Source organism: Plecotus auritus, assembly GCF_963455305.1.
Source record: "Plecotus auritus genome assembly, chromosome: 5".
NCBI classification, from domain to species: domain Eukaryota; kingdom Metazoa; phylum Chordata; class Mammalia; order Chiroptera; family Vespertilionidae; genus Plecotus; species Plecotus auritus.
This window is the reverse complement of record NC_137776.1, coordinates 140,542,263-140,569,752: the sequence shown is the minus strand read 5'-3', so window position 1 is coordinate 140,569,752 and position 27,490 is coordinate 140,542,263. Positions and strand designations below refer to the sequence as shown.

The 27,490-nt window shown below is 44.6% G+C and overlaps 1 protein-coding gene across 8 annotated transcripts in view; it reads left to right on the top strand.

Moving 5' to 3' along the window:
- APBA1 (amyloid beta precursor protein binding family A member 1) overlaps positions 1–27,490 on the top strand; it is a 203,535-nt gene that overhangs the window by 155,042 nt on the left and 21,003 nt on the right. For 6 of the 8 annotated variants that reach the window (XM_080670108.1, XM_080670105.1, XM_080670107.1 and 3 more), the window contains 4 exons: positions 9,670–9,765; positions 14,158–14,197; positions 17,686–17,831; positions 26,784–26,816. In XM_080670108.1, coding sequence (XP_080526234.1) covers positions 9,670–9,765; positions 14,158–14,197; positions 17,686–17,831; positions 26,784–26,816 — 315 coding nt within the window. The remainder of the gene's footprint in view (positions 1–9,669; positions 9,766–14,157; positions 14,198–17,685; positions 17,832–26,783; positions 26,817–27,490) is intronic. The other 2 variants (XM_080670111.1, XM_080670110.1) reach the window with 2 other exon arrangements.

The window sequence follows — 27,490 nt, the reverse complement described above, 5'->3', positions numbered from 1 at the left end:
CTGGTCTCAGGTCAGGTGGCCTGGGAATGAACGTGCAGGCAGACCATCAAGAATTGAGTGGACTTAGAGGGGGAAATGAATAACAGGCTCCCTCATTTGTTCATCCTAAGTTATAAGGCATTTCAAATAAATACTGTGAGGCTGTTTCACAGGGGACAAGATAACCTCTGTTTATAGATCAGCTCTATCAAATGATAAGTTACCTCACTTTACAATGATGACTCTGGTTCATAGTTAACTGGTCAGTTTTGTTTGTTTTTGCCTCTGAGAACATGGCTTCAGAAGCCAGGAGCCCCTGCGATGGTTATAAAACGAATTATTTGTGTGGCACCCCAACAATGAAAGAACCCTCTATTTGAGGACATTGTTGCAGTGCAAGGCTCTCTGTGAGATTCACGGTGGCCCAGGTCTTCACCTGACAGCCCTTCCATGGGTTTAAGGGACATGGGGCTGGCAACGGGACCACTCTCCCTGTGGGAAAAGAGAGAATGGAAATAGCTAGAATATTTTAACTGACAGTGGTCTCAAAATATTCTGTTGGTATTAATTGAATTCATTATGAATGTGTATATAAAACAGTTCATTAGGCCCAGGCCATTATCATTTTAATGACATAATTATGCCCCTAGAATGCCTGTGCTCACCACATTCAGGAAATACAAATGTGCATTGATAATATAGTTTGAATTGAGGATGAAAAATTATGGATTTCTTCACCAGTTTCAATTTTCAGAAGCACAAACATATCTTGGAGCAAGGAAAAACCAATCATACATTTTTAATAATTCTAAGATGGAATAAAGTTAATTTAAAACAACTTAGATCAGTGAGGAAAACAATGCATATTTAATTGAAAAAAGGGATAAAGCTGTATAATCCAATACTCATAGTGGAAAAACTATATGAAGACACGGGAACTAGAGAAGCCCCATGTGTTCCCTGAAATGGACGTTGCCAAAAGAACGAGAGTGGGTGCCATGGGCTGGCCTAGCTGACACACCTGCCATATGTAGAAGGGAATGGAGCCAGAACGGTAGGCTGAAAGGAACTGAATTACAGTCCATATGAAATGCCACCTTTGAGAACACCTGTTCCAGCTATGTATGCAGTAATTTAAAATCATATGCTGATGCATGATTTGTAAGCAGGGTCTGCCAAAGAAGGGAGACAGACCACGATCAGGAACCAGTGAAGAGAACCATGCTGTCACCATGGACCAAGAGGGTACTATGCTCAGTGAAATAAATCAATCCAAAAAAGAAAATACCACATGACTTCACTTATGTGTGGAATCTAAGGAACAATAAACAAACAAGCAGAATTCAAACAGACTCATAGATACAGAGAGAGAACTAATGACTGCCAGAGGGGAGAGGGGTTGGGGGTCTGGGTGAAAGAGGTGAAGGGACTAAGAAGCACAAATTGGGCCCTGGCCAGCGTGGCTCAGTTGGTTGGGTGTCATCCTGTGCATTGAAAGGTTGCTGGTTCGATCCCTGGTAGGGGGTGTGCAGGAGGCAGCCGAACAATGTCCCACTCTCACATCGATGTTTCCCTCTTTCTCTCCTCTCTTTCTCTGTTTCTAAAAATCAATTCAAAAATCTTCAAAAACAAACAAACAAACCCCAAATTGACAAATTGGTAGTTACAAAATAGTCACTGGTATCTAAAGTGGAGTGTAGGGAACATAATTAATAATATTGTGATAACTATGTATGGTGCCAGTTGGGGTACTGAAAATATCAGGGTGTGGGCCACTATGTAAAGTATATGCTTGTCTAACCACTATGCTGTACACCTGAAACCAATATAAAATTTAAATAAAAATGCATTAATACCTAAAAAATAAACTAAAATAATGCTGTTATTGAACATTCACATTAAAAATAAAAGCCAGTGAAGAGAACCCTGAACTGCATGTGGGTACGAATATCCAGTGAGCACATAACGGCAATGTGCTCAGAACCTTCTCTGTACAGAAGCCTATTCTGTGTTTCCTTGTCCTGTGGTGCAAAAGGATTGGTGCCATGCATCCTCCCATATCTCCAACACATTGATTGAGCTCCTGTTGCATATTTTATGGGAAATTCTGTATAAAGCACTTGGAGAAGAAAGCACGTAAATTATTCATAAACCTTGCCTTTAATGATGCTTATTACAATATTTGTAATTAAAATATATTATAAATATTATATACTATTATATTTTTGTAAAATACAAAGGAAAACATGATGCTTCATAAGAATGGCACAGATAAAGGACAAGCAATTCTCATAGGAGATGGATTGCTTTCACTTAAGAATTGGGAAGACTTCATGAAAGACGTAACATTTGAAATGGGCTTTTGGAGGCTCATGGACCTGTGGAGTTCAAAGGAGTGTAAACAAAGGCATTGAGCGGAAACTCACAGGTGGGTGCAGGGAACAGAAAGTAGTCCCGTTTGCCTTGACAGTAGACAGTAAGAACTAGAGGGGGCAAATGGTCAAGAAACTAAGGCCACACTCTGGAGTGCCTTTAGTGCCAAGGTAAAGAGCCTACGATTTATTCTGTAAGCAAAAAGGAACCACCGACGTCGTTAAACGGAGGAATGACTTGCTCAGAGCTTGTTAAAACTGTGTTTAATGAGAGTTAACAGGTACTTAATGTGATGTCTGTGGTTGTCAGTTTGGGCTTCTGTAATAAGATACTATGGAGTGGATGGCTTAAACAACAGAATTTCTTTCTCACAGTTCTGGTGCCTGAGAGGTCTGAGATCAGGGTCCAGCGTGGCCCCTGGGAGGACCCTCTTCCTGGTCTGCAGATGGCCATCTTCCTGCTGTGTCCTCACATGGCAGAGAGCAGAGAGAGGGGAAGCAAGCTCTCTCATGTCTCTTCTTATACGGGCACTAATCCCATCATGAGAGCCCCACCCTCTTAACCCAGTTACCTTCCACGGCCCCATCTCCAAACACCATCCCATTGAGGGCTAGGGTTTCAACATATTAATCTGAAGGGGACACAAACGTGCAGTTGATAACGCTGGTGAAGAAAGTTCGGAGCTCTTGGTTGCTCAGGTCTCATATAGTATGTTGGGGCAGTTTGGTGACTTAAAAACAAATAAACAAAAAAACAAAGCACCTTATTCAGGTTCTGAGTTCCACATAGGTGAAATTACTACAAGTCATGCAGTCCCAGATAGACTTGGTAAAATGGTGTCATTTTTAAAGAATTATTTTCTCCTAGCCTTTATTGAAGTGAAAGTTTTGTCACTAAGTTTCCTTAGAGAAAAGGGACCAACATGTACAGGAACTGGTTCTGTGGAGAATCTTGGTGTGTCACAGCCATACACCATGTTATAAGTTAACATGAGAACAATGCATATGCACAGGATTCTCTTTTGTAAATCGATCACCATAACAGCATCACTCTCACCTCCCATATTCCAGAATGCTGTCTTGAGTGGCAGACAGTGGACATGTCAGCAATTGCATACAGTCATTGTCCAGTCTTAGCTAGTGATGAGCTGCTCTTACCAATATACCAGTAAGGGTCTTGGGACTTAGAACTTAATTTAGAGTCTTTGTGGTATGATTTTACAGAGCCCTTTGCTTTTTAATTTTATCCATGAATAAAATTTTAATAAAGGAAATAAGAAGATGAGATAAAGAAAACATCCTCATGGGTGTGAGTTTTCCTTGTAAGCATTCTCCCAAAGGGGTAAAATAATTTTTGTAACCACTGGAACCTTAAAACACTTATCGAATATCGGTTGGGGGCTTGGTACATGCTCAGGCACTGAGCTGATCCCATGTGCATGTTGTCACCAATGAATCCTCATGTCAGCCCCAGGAGGTGGGTAATAACTGTTTTTCCCAGTTCTCAGGAACCAACGCCTCGATTATCTGTCACTGCTCTGAGCCATTCTTCAGCGTTGCCTTCTTCAGCTTTTATCAGATTCTGCTTTATTTTTGCAGTATTTGCACTTCTCTGCAATAAGTGTGCTGTTTGGGGAGTATTTTTGGTTTTGCCTTGTAATGCCAGATGGTCCCAATAGTCAGCAGAGACGAGCTGACAAAGACAGGCACCAGGTAGATGCTAGTGTTTGGGGAGGAGGACTGTGGCGATGGGCACTGACGTTGTGAGCAGCTGGCTCTGTGGCAGCTGTTTTTGTGCTCTTGTGGCTTTTGCTTTCCTCAAGGACTCAGACAGTGACTACTGGCTACAGAGGACAACCTGCGTGTGTTTCTAGGTCTTTCTCCTCTGCTGGACCAGGAGATCTTGGGTGCAGGCAGGGATCTGGGCTCCCTCAGACGCTGTCAGCACTTCTGTGTTAAATAAATGAATGAATGGGCCCCGTAGAACTCATATTTTTTGTGTCTTTTGACTAGAATTCCTCCAAAAGGCTTCCAAGCTCTCTGTACACCTTTCTAGATCACAGCTTTGATCTCAGTCCTGCCTTAGCCCTTAGGTCTTCCTGATAAGAACACTATCCACTTGGGAGGAGCCAGGGGCCCTCTGCCCCTCCTTTTGAGATATTCTCATTATCATCCCATCGACTTTTCCAGATTGCACTCTTCTCTTCAGCAGATGTCCAAGGGTGAAAGAGGATTCAGGGAGAGGAAAGCGTGAAAGTGGCCACTCAGTCCCTCAATCCTTTATCTCTTCCAATGCAGCAGGAATAGTTGGGGAGTACGTAGATGGTGCTTCTTCAGGCCAGTGACTCACAAAGAAAACACCCTCTGGGCAGAGCGGGCGCTGCTTGTCATCAAGTGGGCTCCAGTCACTGGCCCCTGCCCTGCTCTTCAGCTCATTTCTCACTTCCCGGCAGAGCTGTGCTCCTACCTCCCTATTTCTGTTTCCAGTACCTTCTTCTTCCTCCCTATGCCTTCCCACCCTGCTTCTTGAGTACTGCAGTTTTCAGGATTCAGCTGAAACCATCACCTTTCGCATGAAGCACTGCCTGACACACACCTCTCCCCTCCTGCAGAATTGCTCCCTCCCAACCCCATGGACAGTTACTATCCTAGCACCTGCCACACCCCTGCCTTCCCATGTCTGACTCCTCCCACTGTCTTGGAAGGGGTGGAGGAGAGGACCACCCCTCGTTGTTTCTGGCCAGTGTTAGGAACACAGATAGGATCTGAAATTCTGTGGAAGGAATAAGTGAATAATAGTTACTCACGTGGTGCCCCTCTAAGTATAGCCTGAAAGTTCCTTCAGCTGCTGGTCTCATGCCTGCCACCAGTAATACAGGATTGGGCCCCGGGGGATGTTCAGTCAGAATTTAAATGAATAATCACTTTTCCCTGGGAATGCGTTCACATCCTTAGGCCACCTCTGACCGAAGAACTATCCATCTCTTGTCCTGGCATAGAAAATCCCAAGTCTTAAGGGAGGGAGCTCTGCTCAGGGAGACCCCAGCGCTGCTACAGTGAATTCAGACCGCAGTTGTAGAGGATCCTCTGGCACACAACCTGCAGAAGGAAAGTTGTTGAGCTTCAGGAGACCTCCTGTAATTTCTCAGAACAGGGAGTTGTTGAGTTGTCTTTGAACGCTACCTCGTAGAGTTGTCCATGTGGCAAGTACCTTTGTGAATTGCTGAGCCCGCGTTTGCTTCTCACAGCTGGTTCCATTTGCCTAAAATTGAATATCGATCGAGTAACCCAGAAGGTCTGAGGCTCCAGACAGAGCAATGTGTAGTAATAATGTTTACTTTTGTATCATATTTCAGTGGTTAAAATTTGCCTCTAATACATTCTTTGGTAGTAAAGAGCATTATCCAATTTCTGGTTTTCTCTCCACTTTTGAGAGTAGCAAGGCAGAGGTTGGAGATAAGGGGCAAAGGGCTTTTCAAGCAGATATTTGAGCTGCGTTGATACTAGCATCTTTGTTTCGGCTCCACGGAGGCTGTGTGTGCTCCAAAGCATTTGTCCACCGTGGCTTTGTCGGCAGTGGGGTGGTGAGCCATAGGCTCCCCCTAGGTGGGGTCCTCTCGTGTTGGGCCTGCTTTCTGCTTCAGAAGAGCTACGCTGGCACTAAGGTCAGGATCTTCTCAGGCAAAGACTATTTCTCTAATTCAAAATGGAGATATAACATTCTACACAGAACAGCATAGGGGTGCTGTAGCAGAAAAGGGCTTACCATTGACCACTTAAAAAGAAGGAAAGGGTGGTGGCTGATCTCATTCTGTACAAGTCGGAAAACATGGCAGAGCTGCAGACTACATCGAAGTCATTTATTCTGTAAATGTTTGCTGAGTGCCTACTGTTTATGCGACCGAGGCTAGGCACTTGGATTACAACGATGAATAAGACAAGATCCCTGTCAAAGAGCTCTTGCGGGATGGGCGGGGAGGGGGGGGGAGGGGCGGCGGGGGAACAGACACACATTACAAACCCCGGTGCATGCCATCAGGAGAGAACATACCATGAATAGAGTGGGACAGTTTCAGCAAGATGAGTGCTTTCGAATTGCTCATGGAATACAGGAGAGAATGAGGGAGGACTCTCTGGATGGAGGTAATTAACTGCACTTGTAAATCGGAGACGTGAATGAGCTCATCTGTGTGCCGAAGGCTGGAGCATTGAGTGTCTGAGGGGCTGTGGGCCCCGATAATGGTTGGTGTGGGTCCTGTGAGAACTTCAGTGAGGGCAGGGCACACCACGGTTGCCTTTGTGCCTCTTCTCCAGGTACTGTGATGGGTGCCCAGCACGGGTCTTTTAGCCCTACTGTGGGTTCTGACCTGCTCTCCCCCACCCCAACGTACTGTTTGGATAAGCTGTCCATTCAAATCACCCTGAGATGACCTAGTGCCATGACGTTGCAAAGAAACCATTTTTAGAAGATTTGCAACAGAAAATAGTTAAAGCGATAGGAACTATGGGACTCTTTGGGAGGGTTGCTGTGTTTTTAATGAAGGTGACACACTGCCTTTCAAACCAAGTAATTAAAGAAAAACCAGCTGCACTAGCTTTCCCAGGGACTAGAGCCTTAAAATCCTTGTGACAGAGGGAAGTGCTTGGGGGGAAATAGAGACACATAAATATCTAAGGAAGCCCTTCAAATTTGAAAAATTGGGAAATTTTAAAGGCATTAAATTCTCATGAAGACTTTACTACATTAATTTTGAGTAGGCTAAACATAGAGCTAACTCAGCAAGTACCCACCAGCTCTCCTGGGTGCCAAGTGAAAAACGCTGTGTTCCTTCTTAAAGGCACGCAAGGCTGTTTTCTTGCACCCCATGCCTCAGGGCCTGGCGTGCTTTATGTTTGCTGTTACCCTTGGCTTTACTGCACAGCAGCTGCTTTCTGCATGTGGAATGTCTTAGAGATTCAGTGATCCTCACCTCCCTGCTCAGAATCAGGATCATGGGCTCATGGGAAATAAATCCAGGCCTCATAGCAATAGGCTGGGACCATACAACAACTCAGTGTGAAGAATTCTGCATTTCATCGCATCCTCTTTCCACCCATTTGGTGCCTCTGTGTTTGTTGTGATTCAGACTTTTGGGAAAAGATCTCGTATTTTTATGATTTCCCATACTGCTTGCTCACTGAGGTCCCTCTTTTTAATGTGCCCCCTTCCCTCCTCAGCACCACTGTTTTATGGACCATTCTCGCTTTTCACACAGAGGTATTTTACTGCTGACTGTGCCTCGGCCTCCCCAAGGGAGCCAGTGCCACGATATCGGATGAGATTCACGCAACCATTGCTTCCTTTTCCCGGGACTTACCTCCCCTGTCCACATCCACACGGTTCCTCAGAGGATAGATCCTCGTGTGGGTTCTGTTTTACGCCCTCCATCAAACATCACCAACGAACTGTGAAGCAGAGCATTCTTGCTCTCAGAGGACCATCGCTACAGAATTCATAAGCATCTTGTGGCTCACCTGAAGATTCCCTTCATCTCCCAAGGTTTCAGGAGCATGCAGAGAGGTTCAAGGGTCGGCCAGGGAGGAACTTCAGAGCCTGGGTTAATCCCGTTCCTGCTTGCTTGCTTTGGTCATTTATTCAGCATGTGTGTATGGAGCACGTGCTGTGTGTCAGGCACTGGCCTGGAGCTTCATGCTTCCGGGCGGGTCTGCCTTGCCAGGAGGCCGAGCCCGTCACCTGAGGCATTCACACACTGATGGGGGCCATACTCCCTGATCCTATTTTCAAGCCTTATTTTATTCATTAAAGATTTTTTACGTTTTTAAATCATTGTCGACATAAAATATTATCTTAGTTTCGGTGTCTAACGTAATGATGCAACATTTATATACTTTCCTAAGTGATCACCACAATAAGTCTAGTGACCATCTGTAATCATACATAGTCCTTACGATATCATTGACGACACTCCCTGTGCCGTACACTCAATCCCAGTGACTTACTTTATAAATGGAAGTTTGTATTTCTTAATCCCCTTTCCCTTTTCCACCCATCATCCTATCTTCCTCCCCTCTGGCAACCATCAGTTTGTTCTCTATCTGTGAGTTTGTTTCTGTTTCATTTTGTTTGTTCATTTGTTTTGTTTTTCCGACTTCACATATAAGTGAAATCATATGGTATTTGACTTTCTCTGACATTTCATTTAGCCTCATATCCTCTAGGTGCATTCATTTTGTCAAAATGCCAATATTTCATTCTTTTTTAAATAATTTTCTTATTTATTTTTATTTATTTCAGAGAGAAAGGGGGAGAGAGAGAGATAGAAACATCAACAATGAGAGAGAACCACTGATCAGCTGCCTCCTGCATGCCCCCCACTGGGGATCAAGCCGGCAACCCAGGCATGTGCCCTTGACTGGAATCGAACCCGGGACCCTTCAGTCCGCAGGCCGACGCTCTATCCACTGAGCCACACCAGCCAGGGCTATTTCATTTTTTATGGCCGAGTATTATATCATTGTGTGTGTGTGTGTATATATGTATGTGTATATATATCACCACTTCTTGAGCCACTCGTCTGTGGATGGACACTTAGTTGCTGCCATACCTTGGCTACTATAAACAGTGCTGCAGTGAACATGGGGGTGCAGATATCTTTTTGAGTTCATGTTGTTGTTTTTTTCCTTTGGATAAATACTAGAAGTGGAATTGCTTTAAATATATCACTTAACAGAATGTTTGGACTTTTCTAAGGACAGCCAAGGTAATGCTGTTTTGGATGCTAAAATTTCTCTGAATTTTCAGTGGTTTAAGTCAGAAAAGATCTGAACCGACTAGGAAAATACAGGTGGTGCAGTTTCTGGTCATCAAAGTCAGTCCCAGCTGCCTCTTTAAAAATACATGCTGTAATTTTTCTTTTTTCACTCAAATCTTCTTGAGCAGGTGATCTTATCTGACGTGTAGTACCCAAAGTCTTTGTGTCCTTCAGTAAGAAAACATTTTAAAGCACAAACATGTGTGTATTAGCTTTTTCATCTAGAACTTAAAGTTTGACTTTCAAATCTTGCTGTGTTTAACACTTAGCCTTAAGGGGCAGGGGGAGCTGAGCTCTCAGGGTCCCTTTGAAAACATGGCAATAATTTAAAGGAAAGCTGGGCAGACCCAGGCCTGTTATATACACGTGGCAAGTCCTTTCCAAAGCTTTCTCCCCACCCCAGTGTTGGGTGGGTTGTGCGCAGCGGTCTCCCCCGTCCCTCCCTTCAGGCCGGGCGCTCCCCAGCCCCTCGGGTTCTCACTGTGTTGTTCCATTGCTTCTTCCAGTCTCCCTCTCCAGGCAGCTCCTCGCCCCTGGGCGCAGAGTCTTCAAGCACACCCCTTCATCCCAGTGACCCCGCGGAAGGCTCCACCAACAAAGAGGTAGGGTGCCGCTTCCTTTCAAAAGCCCCCAGCCTTCGTCCTCCATCCTGATTCTGGCCTACGCCTTCTCCAGCCTCCCATGGTGCTTCTGTCCCCGAGTGTCCTGGGGAGAAACTATTTTCTCCTCTCCAATGTGGAATGGGGCGAAGAAGGTCGTGACGTCCAGTTTGGTAGCCACTAGCCACAGCTGTCTGTTTTCATTGAGAAATGAAATAAACTCGCTCCTCAGGCACACTAGCCATAATTCACGTGCTCAGTGGCCACACGTGACTAGTGGCCATTGTATTGGACCAGGGAGACGGTGGAACTTTCCCACCAATGGACAGTTCTGGACATCCGTGAGTCTCTGTGGCAGCATTCTTCCCGTGGCACACAGGCCTCCGGTACCGTGGACTGACAGCTACTCTGTGGCTTGGGAAGTGGGTTGATTTTTCAAAAAAATATCCAGTGATTTCCGGCCCAAGTGAAATATCTTTCATGGCGACAGGGTGACCACTTGTCCTGGTTTAGCTGCGGTGGTTCCAGTTCACAGCTGCGGTCCCACTGCTCACCTGGTGAGCACCCTTCTCACTCCTGACAGCAGTGCTGTTCAGAGACCCAGCTGCAGCCCTGGGAGTGTTCCACTCTGTCCTGTCCACTCTGTCCTGTCCTCTGGGGGAGTCACCAGCCACATGTGACTAGCAGCCCTTGACACGTGGCTAGTGGGCCTGAGGACCTGACTTTTTCATTGTGTTCAGTTTCAGTGAACTTACATGGTCACGTGCGGCGAGGGGCTCCTGGCCACTGCAGCCCTGTAGTGTCCCTTTGGACAATAAGTCATACTGTCGCCTCCCGAGGGAGGCCAAACTGAGCTCTGGTGGGGAGCATGTAAGCAAGAAGATGTTGCTTGCTCCCACTGAGGTTCCAAGGGCTAAAAAGGGCAGGTGTTTTTCCCTGAGGGGCGCCACCGCCTTCCCAAGCACCGTCATCTTTTGACACCCAGCTAGCTGCCACCCCCACCTCCTTGGCAGCCAGCATCAGGTGAACACTGGCCTGCGGCACAGTCTGCGTGTGGGCCCAGCTGGCTCTATAGAGGCTGCCTCATCCACACTGAGGGATGCGTTAGGGCGGCTACACCACAGAACGAATGACTGTTTCCCTTTCCCTCCTCTTGCTATAATTTTATGTTAAATTTTAACGTGAGTGGCAGATCACTTCCAAAGGGAGCCTTAGTTGAAATTTACCTTTAAAGTCTCATCAAATACATATGCATTTTCCATTAAATATTCATTCAGGGAAGAAGTATATTTTTTATTAATCTGTTCATATAAACAGGGGTGGGGAACTGTTTTTCTGCCAAGGGTCATTTGGATATTTATAACATCATTCCTGGGCCATACAAAATTATCACCTTAAAAATTAGCTGCTATATTTGGTCAAACACTTAATTAACTCACCCCTAATGCCTTGGCAGGGCCAGACCAAATGATTTCACTGGCCTTATACGGCCCGCGGGCTAGACGTTCCCCACCCCTGATATAAACCAAACAAACATTAGAATTTAGATTTGAAATATTCTTTGTCCTCCGCTGGTCTTGATCCTTAGCCCGTAAGGCCTGAGGACTAAAGGAACAGGACTAATGGGGTCACAGTTTCTGCTGCCCCCACATCCCATAGCTTTGCCTTATATTTTATTCAGAGCACACGGAGAGGAGAGAACAAATGGCAAGAAGGAAAGAGTGACAGCCACAATGATAATAAAAACAGCATGAGCGTTTACAGTGTTCAGGTCCCAGGCCAAGCAATCCCAGATGGTATCTCATTTAATCCTTAAAAATAATTCTGTGAGGCAGGAATTGTTGTCCTTTTGTGCTAGTTAAGGAAGCTGAGAGGTTGGATAATTTACCTGAGGTCCCAGGGCTCACAGCTGGTGGGACCAGGATTTGAACCCAGAGTGCCTGTGGGCTCCTAACATCAGGATCGGCTGTCCTGGGGGGTGAAGAGTGCTTGCAGGTCGCACACTGCATGGAAAGGGGGCTCGCATGCCATGATCCCCGTCGTCAGGCCTCCAGGCTCTGCACGTGGTTAGTGTGGCCTGGAAAACCCCAGAGAGTTTGGCCTTTCCCTTCTTGAATGTGGTTTTATTAATTTTTGCATGTTAAGGATTAACTAATGCTCATCTCTGCCCCAATATGAGAAAATAAAGGGCTAATCAGACTTCTGAATACTCAGTATTTGATTATTCATCAGCTATAATAAGCAAGGCAAATTTGTTAGTTTCTCGGTTCCTATAGGACTTGGCACATGTTTCTACAGATCCTTAGGAATAATGATGAAAATGCTCTTTGTGTGCAATAATTAGCAATTCTTTCATTTCAGAAAACTCTTTTAAAAAAATTACTACCCCCGAGACTAAAGAAAGCCAGTCATGAACTCATGAATAGAGAATAAGCAAATGTACCAAATGCCCTCCATTGTAGCTCTAAATAAAACAGCAGTTTTTAGAGCTTTAGACTGAAGTCATTCTTCTGTAGTTTCTACTAAAATCTGGACACTGTCCTTGAGATTGGCATTCAGTAAAGTACCTTGAATAGCCCAAGAAAATCTGAATTGGCTTCTTGGAGCTACCTGGAGGCTTAAGCATTTTGATTAAACAAAGTAAACCCTTATTACCCCAGACCCTTAGCAGCTGAGGACAAGGACGGGGAGATGGATGGGGAATAATAATTTGGAAATCTTTGGCCCTTATGAAGACACTAGCTTCCTTCTGCATGCCCCAAATTTAAGGATTATTTTTTTCTTTAAACCACAGAAATAGACAGACTTACCTGGGCCTGTCGTCTCACTTGGATAAATAGAAAGTAAAAGTAACGTAAAGCACTATTGAACTTGGATTTCTCTTTCCTCCTGTCCCGATTCCTTGGCTCTCACTTGATGTACATTTTTCCATAAATGTGTTTACCTTTTATTCCTGGTGGACTTGTGACTTTAGTTTCTTTAAAGGTGATCCTTTCTGAAACCAGAAACCCACCTTCTTTGGTGTGAGGAAGCATTTCATCCCAGTGGGCACATCAACAGCAGGTTGCTCTGCGCAGTGTATTGCATGCTTAGTGTTAAATTCTTGTCATTGTCCTGAATTGAGTTAGATCCCTAAAATTAAGTGTTTTCAATTGCCTGCAGTTTTCCACATAACAATCAACACTACTACTTCTTAGAATTTTGTGCAAATCAACTAATCATTCCTTTGCTGTTCCTGAAATCTTCCAAGTGAAGATCACTGTATAGAGTCCTATGATCTGGAATTGTTTCCCATGACATCCCGGCCCTCATGCAGGCCCTTCGCCCTTCCAGCCCACCAGGCACCCCATAGCACACCCTCAACTAAGTCAACCTGTTGAGCAACTGTGCTCTACTAGACATCCTCTTCCTAAAATGCAGGTCTTTAAACGGTTACCTGACAACTGGAGTCTTAGCAATGAAATCCTTTAGGCCTTCTGAGCTTATCCCTTGGCCATGCAAACCCTACTGTTTGCCTGTTTTAGGGACTCTTGCCTTTGACATCAGCTCTCCACGCTCCTGCAGTGCTCCCCTCACCCTTCCCCAGACAGATCAGGGATGAATTTCCTACTCTCGTGCCACTCAGAGTTCTCTCTAGGACATCCACTTATGCAAGGAGCCAAAGGGTAAGGAACACTCCCCTGAGCGCCAGTATTTACACTGCTGTCCAGTCAGGTTCCGGAAGGTTTCTGGTTGAAACAAGGGTGCTGTTGGGAAATGGACCTTTGCTCCGAGTTGTCACTTAATATACAAACTTCCAGGGCCTTTAATTTACTCCTTTGTTTGTTGTGTGCTTATTTTAAAGTAACACATGATAATGACATATATAGTGAAGTTTTCAGACTAAAATCATGAGATGAAAGGAAGAGATAAAAACTCTAGCAAATGTTTTTAGCACAGGGAGAGATCCCTGCAGCAAAGATCTAACATGAAATAAAATTCTCCAAGAAAATTTTTAATTTCGGCATATAATGATGTTGGTGCTTTCATTAATCAGCAGTTCTTACTTAGAAGTCGAGAGTCTTAAGAATACAAATGAAACCCTTTTTATTGCGGTTGTGGATTATGAATTTTGGTTTGTGGGATATTTTTTAAGTTGACAGACATCTGATTTGGAATGTAGGATTTTCAGATTATCTAATTAATATGTGAGTGGATGGTTCTGGGCTCTGGGTAACCTTTAATAAGAAATGTGTGTGTTTATTTACACTTTACTTTGTGTAACCAAGAATGGTTGACAACTGGTTAATATCTGACACTGATGATGTATTTGTATTTTATGCTACATGGATGGTTGTATTAATGCATTTTTCATCATGCTTTGCCCTTTTTGAAACTTCTTTGTCTTAATTACAGTCAAGAAAAAGCTTGGCTTCATTCCCAACCTACGTTGAAGGTAAGAGCTAAAAGGAGATATTGAGCACTGAGTCATTCATGAATCTTTCAGCACTTGGGGCATTGGAAGCACTGGGCTGGGAGACGATAGTGGAGAAGAAAGGCCGTAGAGCCAGTTAATTCACAGTCTTAGTCTTAGAATCTTAGCCTAAAAGAACAGTAGCTGTGAGCCTCTCAGACACCCTTCTCCCTGCCCTTCCTGATTCTATCCACGGAACCTGAGCCTGGGGTAGGGGCTTTGCCCAGCTTAGTAATGATCACATTGGATCTGAAACCCAAGTCTTCCCACCTCTATTCCACCACGGGCTAGTTAAGCAGGAATAAGCTTTAACTAACGGGGAGACATTTTGGTCCTCTTTACTTAAGAAAAAAAAACACAAAAACAAAACAAAAAAAAACATTCCCAATAATTCCCATCTCTTGCTTGGATGAGTTAGTAAAAGAATAAGGGCTTATTCTTTTCCAGGTACTGTTCTAAGCACTTTCCATGTAATAACTCATTGAATCCTCACACCGATCTTGTGAAGGGGGTTTTATCATTACCCCCGTGTTATGTATGAGGACTGAGGCATCGAAGCGGGGAGCAACTTTCCCTAGATTGCACCGATAGCAAGTAGCAGAGCAGGCTACCAACCAGCAGTCTGACTGCACAATTCTCCCTGTGTTCTCTTCAGGGCTTCCACGCGTGGTTGTGCAGGTTATTCACTGCACAAGCGTCTAGTAGGGCCCAAACTCTGCCCAACCTGGCCACCCCAGGTTGAGGTCAGGCCACACATATAGAGTGCCCATTTCTTATTCACACAAAGGCACCCCAAGCTAGAGGTGACAGCGACCTCTACCAGGAGGAGGGCAGGCGCTTTCTCAGGTAGGCTGGGTTGTCATTTCCTTGAAGGAGGATTTTCTGGGGCCAGACCATGCTCAGGCATCACTTTGGGGTCATGGCTGGTCTTTGGATCCTGAGAGGAAACAACCAGTGTGTCCTACTGCCTGGGCACGAAACCTCTCTGAACTTTCAGGTCTGAAGCCCAGAACGTGCTCCTGGGGTAGGTTCAGTGACTCAGGTCCCATTCCCGAGTAACCTGTAGATTCTCTGTGCCGTTGTTGTCAAGCTCCACAATTCTAGGAGAGCAGCTTGGGGAGGAAGTTTGGAAACTCCATTCTTCTTCATAGCTGTGCTCAGGCTTAGCATTAACATGAGGTGAACACACACACACACACACACTATATATATATATAGTGTGTGTGTGTGTGTGTGTGTGTGCTTGCTCACCTTCAGAGTAACACGAAGGCATCATACATTCCAAAAGACCAAAATGAACCCTGTGATTCTTTGACTTAACATATAACTTGTTTTTTAATAACACACTAAGCCTAAAATGCACTTATGAAATTAGTGTGCTTTTTTTGCTGAATATGATCTAGTGACAGTGACATTTGATTATAATCAGTTTCCCTGGGGGATAAAAGGCATGAGATTATATCTGGAATGTATAATTTGTTTAGACCCAATATTTCTGTCTCCTGGCTGCTTGACATTTACACAGTCATTTAAATATTGTTTGGATTGCTCTTAAACACATCTGCATATCCACACTTACGAGGCCTCAAGAGGGAGCCTTTTCAGTGAGTAGAGCTAAATCAGAGATGACTCTAGTATGGCATTGGAAGTCCCATAAAGAGGTGGTTAATTTTTATTTTTCTTTGACATTCGTTATTTTCACAAGTGAATATTTTAAAAGTGACTATCCCCGATGAGATCTTTTTTCTCAGAGCCTAGTTGACAAAAGTGACTGTGTTTCAGGAGCATCGTGCATGCATCACAGGAGTTTGTAATGGAAGACTGATCATCTTCCACATTTTACAAAACGCAGTGTGGCTCCAAACTTGTCCTTATGTTATTCTAGTTAGACTCCTGCTTCCCTGCTGTACCACTCAACTGTATATTGTCAATAACCTGAATTCGTCCCACACCCATCAAAGTTTCAGGGTGAGGAGCATATGGTTACTGCCAAGAATGGAAATTACAAGTGTGGAGTGTACCTCCCAGTGTTTGTCTAGAAGTCTTCCCCAGAAAGATCGAGAATAAGACAAATAACAGGTTTCCTTATTTAATTACTACACAGGCACTTTGTGAAGGCATTTCCTGCAACATTGTTAATTCCTTTGTTTCAATCACCACCTTGGTTTTAGAAAAAAATGAATAGATTATTTTAAGTCTTTCCCCCCATAAGCAGCTTATCATGGGAAGTGGCTGTTTAAGCTCAAGATGAGCTTCATCTTGAAGGATAAAAATTAAAACCATTTCAGATTAGCTCTCCAAACGGAAAGAGCAAATTGTTTCCATTTCAAGGAATCTAATTTAAGACCTGGAGGTTTTAACTGTGGGTTAAGATGTATATTTTAGTCTCCCCAAATACAGCCTTCAAGCCAAAGAAAATACATGTTTTCATTGCAGAATTAGAATGCCTTTGTTAGTGCATCTGTTATAGAGTTAGTTATATATTAGTCCCAGACGTGTTTTAACTTAAAATAACGTTTACAGCAGATTATGGTTAGAGTCAGATACCTCCATCTTAATTATTTAAAACTAAGGTTGGATTTTTTTTTCTAAAACATATTTTTATTGATTCTAGAGAGAGGAAGGGAGAGGAAGAGAGGGAAACATCAATAATGAGAGAGAACCATTGATCGGCTGCCTTCTGCACACCCCCTACTGGGGATTGAGCCCACAACCCAGGCATGTGTCCTGACTGGGACTCGAACCCTGAGCTCCTAGTTCATGGGCCAACGCTTAACCACTGAGCAACACTGGCCGGGCTAAAGTTTGGTTTAAAAGGTTGATCAATGAAACAAATTCCCATTTTCCCTGGAACTGATCTGTATGCAGATGCATGCCAGGAACTTATGGTCTATAAATCAGCAGGATCAGCAGCATGAGACGGCAGCTTCGGAGTAATGTTAGCTGTCTCCCAAAATTGGGGCCAGAGGCTATTATGGGAACCAAACATTCTGAAACAAATATCTCAATTTTTTTATTTATAAAATTTACTTCCCCCATTATAGATACAATGGAGAGGGGAGACATGAATCAGTAGCAAGTCAAGGAACTGCTTATTTATTTGATACCCACTGGGTGACAGGTGCTGACCAGACACAAGAGCCAAAGATGACATAGTCCTTGTCCCCAGAGCTCACTGTGTGACAGGAGAAACAGTAGCCTTCATGAAACATGTTCTGTGTTTACATAAATCTGCACATCATTTCTCACAGTAAATGGTCTGGGTGAAGTAAGTGACTATAAGAAAAAATTGTTCCTATTATTTGAAGATGAGGGGTGAGTGGAGGCAGATATGGGTACCTTAGACTGCTCAGGGCCCTCAGGACCGGCCCCCTGGGCCAGAGGTGAGCAGTGGGGAGGGGTGTATGCAGGGGTTGGGCAGGCCCACCCCAGAGTGGCTTCACTCACCAAGGTGCCTCTGTGTGTTACAGTTCCTGGACCTTGTGACCCTGAAGACTTAATTGATGGAATCATTTTTGCTGCCAATTACCTTGGCTCTACCCAGCTGCTCTCCGACAAAACTCCCTCCAAAAACGTGCGCATGATGCAGGCCCAGGAAGCGGTGAGCAGGATCAAGGTGAGGGGGGCCGTGTGCTCCACGGGGGTGGGGGACAGTGGCGGGTACCTGAGCCGCCCACAGTGGTCACCCACCTCACTGTCTAGTCCTGAGGGTAGAGGAGAGTGGATTGGGGTGACGTTGCAGGCAGTGCTTATACATGTTCCTGCCTCAGTTCTAAAGAGAAAGAACGATTTCTGAAGTGTACTGGAGTCCTTACGTGGAAGCACTGTATGTTTGGGTTGTTCTTAGTGGCCACTCTTGAGAAAAAGAATGCATATGATCCTGAACTTTCAGAAGTTGACTTGACGAGGACAGATCTCGTGCCGAGTATTATCTCTAATGTGAGAGTTGTATTCCTGTATTTCCTCTGACAGCGTGGTTCAAACTAGGTCCTTTGCTTTTGAACCTGCTGATCCTGCTCAAGCTAAGTTGAACTGGTTTGCTTCAAGGAAAATGAGCCCTTTGATCAGATCTAGCCTGGCTAGTCTGAACAAGTCTGAGCAAGGCTAACCCCGTTTAAACTAGTCTGAGTCCGTCATAACCCGTTTGAATCTGTTCCACCAAGATGGACAAGGGGCACGCCTGTGTTGCTCAGGAAGAACCACTTTCATCCGGTTTAAATCATTCACAACCGGTTTGAACCAGCCAGACTGGTGTGAGCCCATTGAAACACAGAGCGCTGGAATCTCCACCCCGAAGCCAGACACACCTCAGTCCACAGAGACACTCAGTGTCATCATGTCACTCCAGTTTCCTTCGGGGCCACCAGCACCCAGAACCGCTGGGCAGCCACACTGGAGCCACAGGGAGAGCATCACTGTTGACACCAGAACCAGGTATTTCAAGCAAGATGGGATAGGTGAGGGCGCTCCAGGATTGGCTGTATCCAGTTTCAGCTGGTCAAAACCAATTCTCACCTCAAGAAGCCATTCACGTTTTTATATCTTCTCGTTCACACACTCACAAGTCTCGCCCTGGTGTTTGAGTGACAGCGTGGAATGAGAAGGGAGCATGGATAGAAGGCAGGCACTAAGATTCCTTGATTCTCACTTAAGGACAAAATATTTCTTGAGCATTCATGTGTTCAAGGCTGTGCGGGGTCTCCGGAGGAAGGGAAATGGCAGTTTAGAAAGTGAGAGCCTGACCCTCAAACTCAGCAGCACAAATGAGAAATGAATTGAGTCAGCGATGTGGCCCTGCCCTTAAGTATCCATCATTGTAGAGTAAACCCTTGCTGCAGCTTTGGATAATATTACTCAAGTTTTGGGAACTGGGATGTATAAACGAGAGAGGAATTTACAATTGCATCAAAGGTAGCCCAATGTCAAGATTACTGACAGAGTCCTGCCAGTTTCACCCGTGAGTCAGGGACCCACTTCACCACTTCGTCTGGGCAGCCCAAACCTTGTCTGTGTCTTAGAGACACTGCGACCACCAGGCCCACTTCCGAGGTGTTCATGTTTTCTCCCATAATCAGCCTCTCCCAGGATGATTGACAGTAGGAAGGTCCACTGCCTTCAAAGGAAGCCCCACCTCCTACCCACAGAGCGGCCTCTTGCCCCAGGATTCCCAGCAGGACAGCTCCATGAAAACATATCTGCCTGACCTTCAGACCTCATGCTCTTTCAGACTCAGTAATTCTATCAGTAGAACATCGGGTTCCTGTTGGGCTGCCCAGCCAAGCCTGGCCTCATTTCTTTCCACTGTCACCCCTTCTCATAGAGGGGTGACATGAATACTGCCAGATCCTCCCACTGTTCTTAATCTAGGATCTCCCAGGCACAGCCTTCCAAGCAAGAACACAAAGCTCTCTGGGAAAACATGCTGCGTCTCAGTCTTATTTCACCCAGAGCCGTGAACTTGGAAAACTAAGTCGTCAGGGTCGTAGTTCGGACTCCTCGTGTCCCACAGTCACTGAGCACGGCATGTTATGATTTTGTTGAATTAAAACCTGTTAAGTAGAGCCCTGGGGTGCCAGATGGTGAGCAAAAGACCACAAGAGAAATTAAAATCGGTAAGTTATTGCTCACAGGTCCTGAGGAAGGCCTGAAGGGGCCGTGTAGGGAAGTCACGGCAAGGCGAGGCGGAGAGGGAGAGAGGAACATGCCTGGGAACATGCCTGGGGCAGGACCTGGGGACTTGCCTTTATCAGGATCCATGGGTGGGGTGCTTGGGTTTCCTGAGCTAGGACGAGATTGGTCAATTCAAACCGAAGGAGCCAGGATTTGGTAAGCTCCTCAGGGGTCTTATCTAAGGGGACAGAGGGTGAGGGCCCTGGAGGTGGGGAAGACTTTTGATCAAGGGCTGTTGGGGGAGTCACAGGAGCTTACATTTGCTCGTGCCTCTGGGCTGTTATCTAGGGAATGTGCCTGCATGAGGCGACTAGTGTCCATTCAAGGTCACTGCAGACCACTTGGCCAAACAAAAAAGATGCTGAGGCAGCAGGACCACCAAGGAGCTTAGCTAAGTTCTCAACACAACACTTAGTTTCCCAGCCTAACAGCTTCCAGGGGTCGATGGGAATGCAGAGGCCTGGTGTGCCTTGCTCAGTGGTTCCAGACAGACAGGGATCACCTCCCACAGGGGCGTTTGGAGATGGGCAGGTGCGCTTGGATTGCTTCTGTGTTGGTGGCATTTCTATTGGCTCTCGTGGGTCAGAGGCAGAGATGCTGATGCCCTGCAGTGTCCAGGATGGGGCCACACGCCAAAGATGTATCTCCTACAAAACGCCAGTGTGCCTCCCCCAGCACTCCCTGTCGGGGAACATTCCCAGGGCCCACTTAGGTGAGTCTTCCAGAACAAAGCAGCAGTCCATCCCCGAACGAGTACTGAAGACCCCTAACACCGAAAGCTGTGTGTTGCTTTGAGATTAGTTCTTTCCTGGATTCTGTCCATCAAGGTTTAAAACATATGAAGGGTCAGGTTTCATTCCGGGCATGTTGTTTATTGGCCTCCTAGATTGATCGTCTTTGACTCCTACAGATAGAGTTTCTGTCTTTCCACGGTGAGACATCGTACTCGATGACCTGGAGGGGGAGCAGGCACAGGCACATCTCCCAGACATAAAGCAGGGCTCAGGGTAGACTACAGCATCCAGCACCACACCTACTGTGAACCACAGACGCACCTCGTTTTATTGCACTTCACTTCAAGTTTGAATGTTCATTTGCACAAAAAATTAGGTGGCTTTGTCCATCAGAACAAGCAGGATAGAGGCTGATTATAAATCCATTTTAGACTGCCTAGGGTAGCGTAGGCATCTAAAGAACATACATTTATTTATCCAGCAAGTGACTCTAGTGTGGAGGAATTCATTCCAGAGGGGTGAGGTTCAATGGTTACATTTCCTTTATAGATATCACTTCACAGTGTGCTGCTGTGCCTCTGAAGGAACTGTTGCCTCTCATTTACATTGTCTTCCTTGTGTTCCTTCTACATCCATTTAAATGCCCGTCGGATTGCTTGCCTTTGCACCAAGCTGACTCTTTCTCAGATTGTAAGTGGAGACAGTTGCGTTCAGACCCATAGTTTATTTCTGCACCCTGCAGAAAGTTACTCTTTGGGGGGCATGCAGAGACTTGATCTACTGCAGAGGGGGGCCAAGAGAACTTGTCTAAATCAGTCAGGATGGTCTCCAGGGAAGTGTGCCCTGCGCTGCCCACACATGCCCAGGAGACACTTTTGTCTAAGGGAGGTGGCACCATGCTTTCTCCTAAAGAGAGGCTGATTTTTGGGGGACAGGTTTTGCTAGGCTACTTCTAGAGAAACATAGAGCAGAGTAAGGCTGCAGATTTTACAGTGCCCATCCAGGAAGGAAGGAAGGAAGGAGAGCTCTGTGGATTTCTTTGGAAACCTATTTAGCAATACCCTCACCACTGATGAGTAATTTCGGTCTCGGTGCTCTCCCCTAAACAGAGGCAGAGGAATTCCGTCCTCTGGTTTCCAGTTCCTCCTTCCCCCCAGGGAGATCCCGTTGCCCCCTCTCTTTCTTCTGCGCATGTTCTCTCTTTGCCCTGATGGATGTTTGTGGCGCTTTGTTGAGCAAATACTAGATCTGAAGCGTAGGCTCCCATTTTGAAACAGTTTTTAATTTTTGACTGTTCATCCATTGTGGTATCTGTCACTCACCAGCACCAACTGTACTAGTATACCTGCACTGAATATTGAAACTGGATTTACACCTGGAGACATAAGAATTATGGCTTTCTTAATTTAACAAAGAATTTACAGATGTATTTGCCAAATGGGGAGAGAATTTGGAGTTGTGGTTTAGGCGGGAATTTTCTACTTAATGAGAAGAGAAAACAGAGGAATATGGCTCAAAAAGCAAACTGTTCCAGTGCAGACCCCTGTGGTAGACTCGTAGGAGATAAAGTCAACCAAGACCCAGTCCCCGACCCGGGGAAACGTGCAGTCTAACAGGGCGTAAAGACGAGTGTCACAGTAACAATAATACCGGGCAGGCTGAGGAATGGGAAACTGAAAGGCTTTTCCCCCCACCAAAATATGCAAAATAAGGTGCACCTAATGCAACAGCAGAATCAGAAGACGTCTGCCATTCTTTTTACTTTTTTTTTTTAATCATTTTTAGAATCTCCCTAATGTATCCTTTCTGTCTTTGTTGTTCATCATTTTCGAGAGGAAATAATATCTTGGCAAGAAGCCAAGGAATGCATTACAGCAATGGTTCTCAAAGTGGGATCCCTGGCGCAGCAGTACTTGTTGCAAATGCAGATTCTCAGGCTCTGCCTTAGTCAGAAGCAGGTGAGGGTAGGGTCCAGGAATCTGTGTTTCCATAAGCCTTTCAGGAGATGCTGATGTCCAATCTCGGAGAAAGGTAGACCGTCCAGGGTTCCAGAGCATCTGTGTCCACCTGAGCTCTGTGGTGTCCCCGTGAAGCCGAGCGCTTCTCATTGACACGGTTCTGTTGGCAAATAAGCTCAAGAAATGCTGCAAAGTAGATCCTGTTGGCTGTTTTCCTGTTGAAGGCTCTGAGAAGTCCTGCACCAAGGGGATTTAGTTTGCTTTCTTTAACCAGAAGCTCCCATAGTTATTTGAACAGAGATGCAGTATCACTGTGTGATGCCTGTTAAATTAGTCTTGTTGCTAGGATTCTCTGGAACACATTTTGGGAGAAACTTCTGGAAAGAACTTTGCTTTTCATGCTGTCTGTATCTAAAGTGCGCGCGCGCACACACACACACACACACACACAGTGTGGGAATCATGCCTGAACCCTATCCAGTGTAGCCAGCTCCCTTGTCTTCCTCTCTCTCCACTCCATCTCCATGCCTCATTCCACTCTCATGCCCACTTTATTCTCTGCTCCTCAACCGGAAGGTGGGCGGGGGCGGGGGAGTGGGGGGTGGCTACTGACCCCTGCTGAGCCTCAGTAACTGCTTCATGTCCACGAAGAGTATGGTGTGTATGTTTTCAGTCTTTCTACCTTTCTGAAGCTCATGTGATTAGGTCACAGGTGGTGTTTTAACATTTTTTTTTTTTGGTCCATGCATTTTTGTAAGGATCATTCATTATCAATTATCCCTATACCTGTAAAGACTAGCCTTCCCCCAAAGATACGATTTTTCTTTTTTTTTTTAATATGTTTTATTGATTTTTACAGAGAGGAAGGGAGAGGGATAGAGAGTTAGAAACATGGATGAGAGAGAAACATTGATCAGCTGCCTCCTGCACACCTTCCACTGGGGATGTGCCCGCAACCAAGGTGCATGCCTATGACCGGAATCGAACCTGGGACCCTTCAGTCCACAGGCCGACGCTCTGTCCACTGAGCCAAACCAGTTAGGGCCAAAGATCCGATTTTTCCGTTCTTTTATAAAAAGATTTTCTTTAAATGTCAAAAATTATGATTTAATTGTATAATTCAAATTTCTGTCCATCTAGCTTTGTCCCAGCCATGTGCTTTCCCATCTAACTTGAAGAAGTCTAAGCATACATTATTTCATTTACTCCTCAAAGTGGAGTGGGTGGGGAATTCTGTGAGGTAGGTATTATTTAACCCCATTTTTTTTTCAGACAAACAGAGGAGTTTATAGATGAAAAACTTGCCCAGATCACACAACTAGCAATTTGGAGTGTATAGTCAGACTTCCAGGGTTGAATCTCTGTTCTGCCACTTAACAGCTGTGTGACCTTAGGCAGGTTAATTAGCCTCTCTGTGCCTCAATTTCCTCTTCTGGAAGATGAGGATAATGTTGTGCCTACCTCACAGGGCTGCTGTCAGCTTTTCCATTGATAGTCCTGCAGCACTTAGAAGGATACTGTCAGCTGGGGGAAAAGCTTCAATAGTTGGGAGGAGCCCTGGTGTGAATAAGCTAGAGGGGCTTAACAACAGTTAACATTCCATACACAGTGTGGATTGAGTGACTGAATGGACCGTGCCACCGTTTATGTCCTTGCACACACCCTGCTGGGTGGTGAGCTGTAATCAATCCCAGGAAACACAGGATTTAAGTGGATGTTGTCACTCTTGCTTTAGGATGCATGCTGGCCTTGTGGTTCTCTTAGACTTCTCTCTGCTACTCGTTCCTCATTCTGGCTTGGACCCCCTCTATCATTTCCAATGTTATGTCTAAATTTTACATTATAATTTGTTCCAGGGCACTTGAATATCATAAGTGATTTAAAAATGGCATTCCTCTAATAAGTGCACAAAATATTTTTTAACTTCATAAACATTATTTCAGAGTGCCTTTCATGAAACTCAGTCTGCCATTTGACTGATTTTCACCAGTTCTAGCAAAAAAAACAACAAAACAAAACAGAATTTGGGCATTCCATTGGTGGCAGACTTATTTTCCTTTGAAAGGGCCCTTTCAGATCACTATTTCCTAGAGCAGTGGTTGGCAAACTGCAGCTCGCGAGCCGCGGTTTGCTCTCTGTTGACTAATGAGTTTGCCCACCACTGCCCTAGAATGAAGCATTTTGACCAATAGTGGTTAGGTTTTTGTATCAAAAAATAAGGGAAATTCTTATGTTACTGCCATTTCATTTCACTTCATATCCTATTATTTCCGGGGAAGTGGTAGAAAACAAACATTAGGATCTCACATTAGTCGTTTATCATCGCATTAACTGGTGCAGGTCAGAACTTCCCAATTCCACAAAAGAATCTGTGGTGTGACGTAGCATCAGTATTTCTGCACTTCTCATGAGTTCAGTTAGGGTAACACTTGCAGGTGCTGCCTTTAGCCTTTCCATCGCAGGCTCTTCACCAGGACCACCAGTACGAGCTTGGGTGCCTGTGTAGCGTGGGCTGCCCTGGACTCCTGGAAGTAGCACAGATGAGCTATTTGGTGCTGGGATGGCTGACTCATCCAATTTTTCCACAATGAGGTAGTACAGACAAGACACCTTAGTCATTAATGAAATAAAGTTGTGCTGCTGAAAGCAAAAGAGCTTTCTACCAGGTGAGTACCAAGAATGTGAGAGAGTAGACCTTCTTCCACCCCACCCCATCACCACAACAGCGTTCTGGTTTGGCCATTGACTCACCATTATTCGTACAAGATTGTCGTATGTATAGCAAGCCCTATTGAAAGCCAAGAAATTGCATCCTGATATACGTGAATTATAGTCACGTGACAGCAAACACAAATATAGTGCTTATAATACACCAGGCATTGTTCTAAGAGCTTTGCATGTATTTATCCTCAGAACAGCCCTATAAGGTCAATATTATGTTTATTCTCATTTGACAGATGAGTAAACTGAGGCACAGAGATGTTAAGTTGCTCACTCCAAGTCACACATCTAGTTAGGTAGCAGAGCCAAGATTTAGTTTCAAGCAATTCAGCCCCAGAGTCTGCTTTTATCAACTAGGCTTTTGTTTATGAGAAAAGAGGGGGAATATTACATTCATTTCTAGTTAGGTGTAGGCTACAAAATATTACACAAATTTAAGGCAAGAAGTATTACTAAAGAGGGAAAACAATAAAAGATCGAGTCAGTAGGAAGACAAACATCTTAAATATATATGCACCTTATAACATAGCTATGAAATGGATAAAGCAAAGATTGACAGTAGTAGTCATGGACAAATTCACAGTAACAGCTGGAGATCTAAACACACTTCTTTTAATATTAGGATCAGCAGACAAAAAATCAGCAAATACATACAAGAGTTGAACAATACTCTTGGTCAACATATTTAACCTAATTGACATTCATAGAATACTATCCTCAACAACTGCAGAATGCATCTTTTGAAGTCCCCATGACACATTCACCTAAGTCAGTCATGTTCGAGGCCATACAGGCTAAGATTCAATAAATTTCAAAGGATTGAAATCAGGGTATATTCTCTGTCCCAGTGGAATTAATTCAGACATGAATAACAAAAAGATAACTAGGAAAATCTCCAAATGTATTATTATTAATAACACAATTCTAAGTGACTCAAAGTTCAAAAGAGAAATCATAGTGGAAATTAGAAAATGTTTTAAATGATAATTAAATTGCAGCAAATCAAAATGTGTGGGATACAGCTAAAGCACTGCTTGGAGGGAGAGCCGTGGCTCTAAATAAGTATATCAGGAAAATCCATCATTTAAGTTTTCATCTCAAGAAGCTGGAAAAAGTCAGCAAATTCAGCTCAGAGAAAGTAAGAGAAAATAAAGATGTAGGCTGAAATCAGTGAAATAGAGAACAGGCATATAATAAGAAAACCAACAGCAACAGAAGTTGATTCTTTGAAGACATTGATTGCAGTTAAGTATAAGATTGCAACTCGATAAATTTCTTTCCTCCTACTCGCCCTGCCATCTACTAAATTCTGAGTTAGGAAATCCATTGTCTACAGAGTGGGACTTTTTTTTTTTAAGTCAGTCTTCCCACAGCAATACTTTATACCGCTATCCGTATTAGTTTGTCAATTTCCTTTTCAACTTTGAGTCTCTGCAGATTCTTTTCTAACTGTTCTCCTGTCTCTGTTTGTTCCATGCTAAGCAGATGGCCCAGAAATTAGCCAAAAGCAGGAAGAAGGTGCAGTACAAACTTCATCAGCTTGGTGTTATGCCTGTTCTTTCCATTTATTTATGTTTTCCCTTTTTATTATTTCGTGTTTTTGTTTTCTGCATCCAGCAAGTTTTTGTTCAGATTTCTTTTTGAACCGCCCCATAAGCCAACGTTTCTCAAAACTCAGTTGCCTAAAATGGCTGTTTTCTGTTGCTCATGAGTCATTTCACGTGAGAGGAACGGCAGGGAGAAGATTGGAGATGCTAAATGAGTCCTACACTCGTGTGAAAGTTCCCACCATTCAGGCATTAATGTGGCAGGGACTTGGGTCTGTCCGATGATAGTCATGTTTGATTTGCGGATTTGTCAGATTGCTGGATGCAAAAAAGAAAACTCGCTAATAACCACATGTGTGCGGAGTTAAGCCTTAAATGAGCCAGACGGATACGCTTTTTGTGGTTGTGCAGCTTCTAGATGCTTATGAGCTACCCATGGGACATCGACGCATTGGGCTCTTTCTGAATGGGGTGGGTTCAGGGTGCTGCTTCTGTGTTGCTGTGTCAGTTTGTGAACACAAAGACCCTCTGACCAGAACTGCATTCAGATGACTTTGTACCTGCTGGAAACATCGTCCCTGTCCCGGGACCAGGGGCAGACTGATTTTGCCAAGTTCCTCAGGTGTCAAGTCAGTTGCCCTTCTT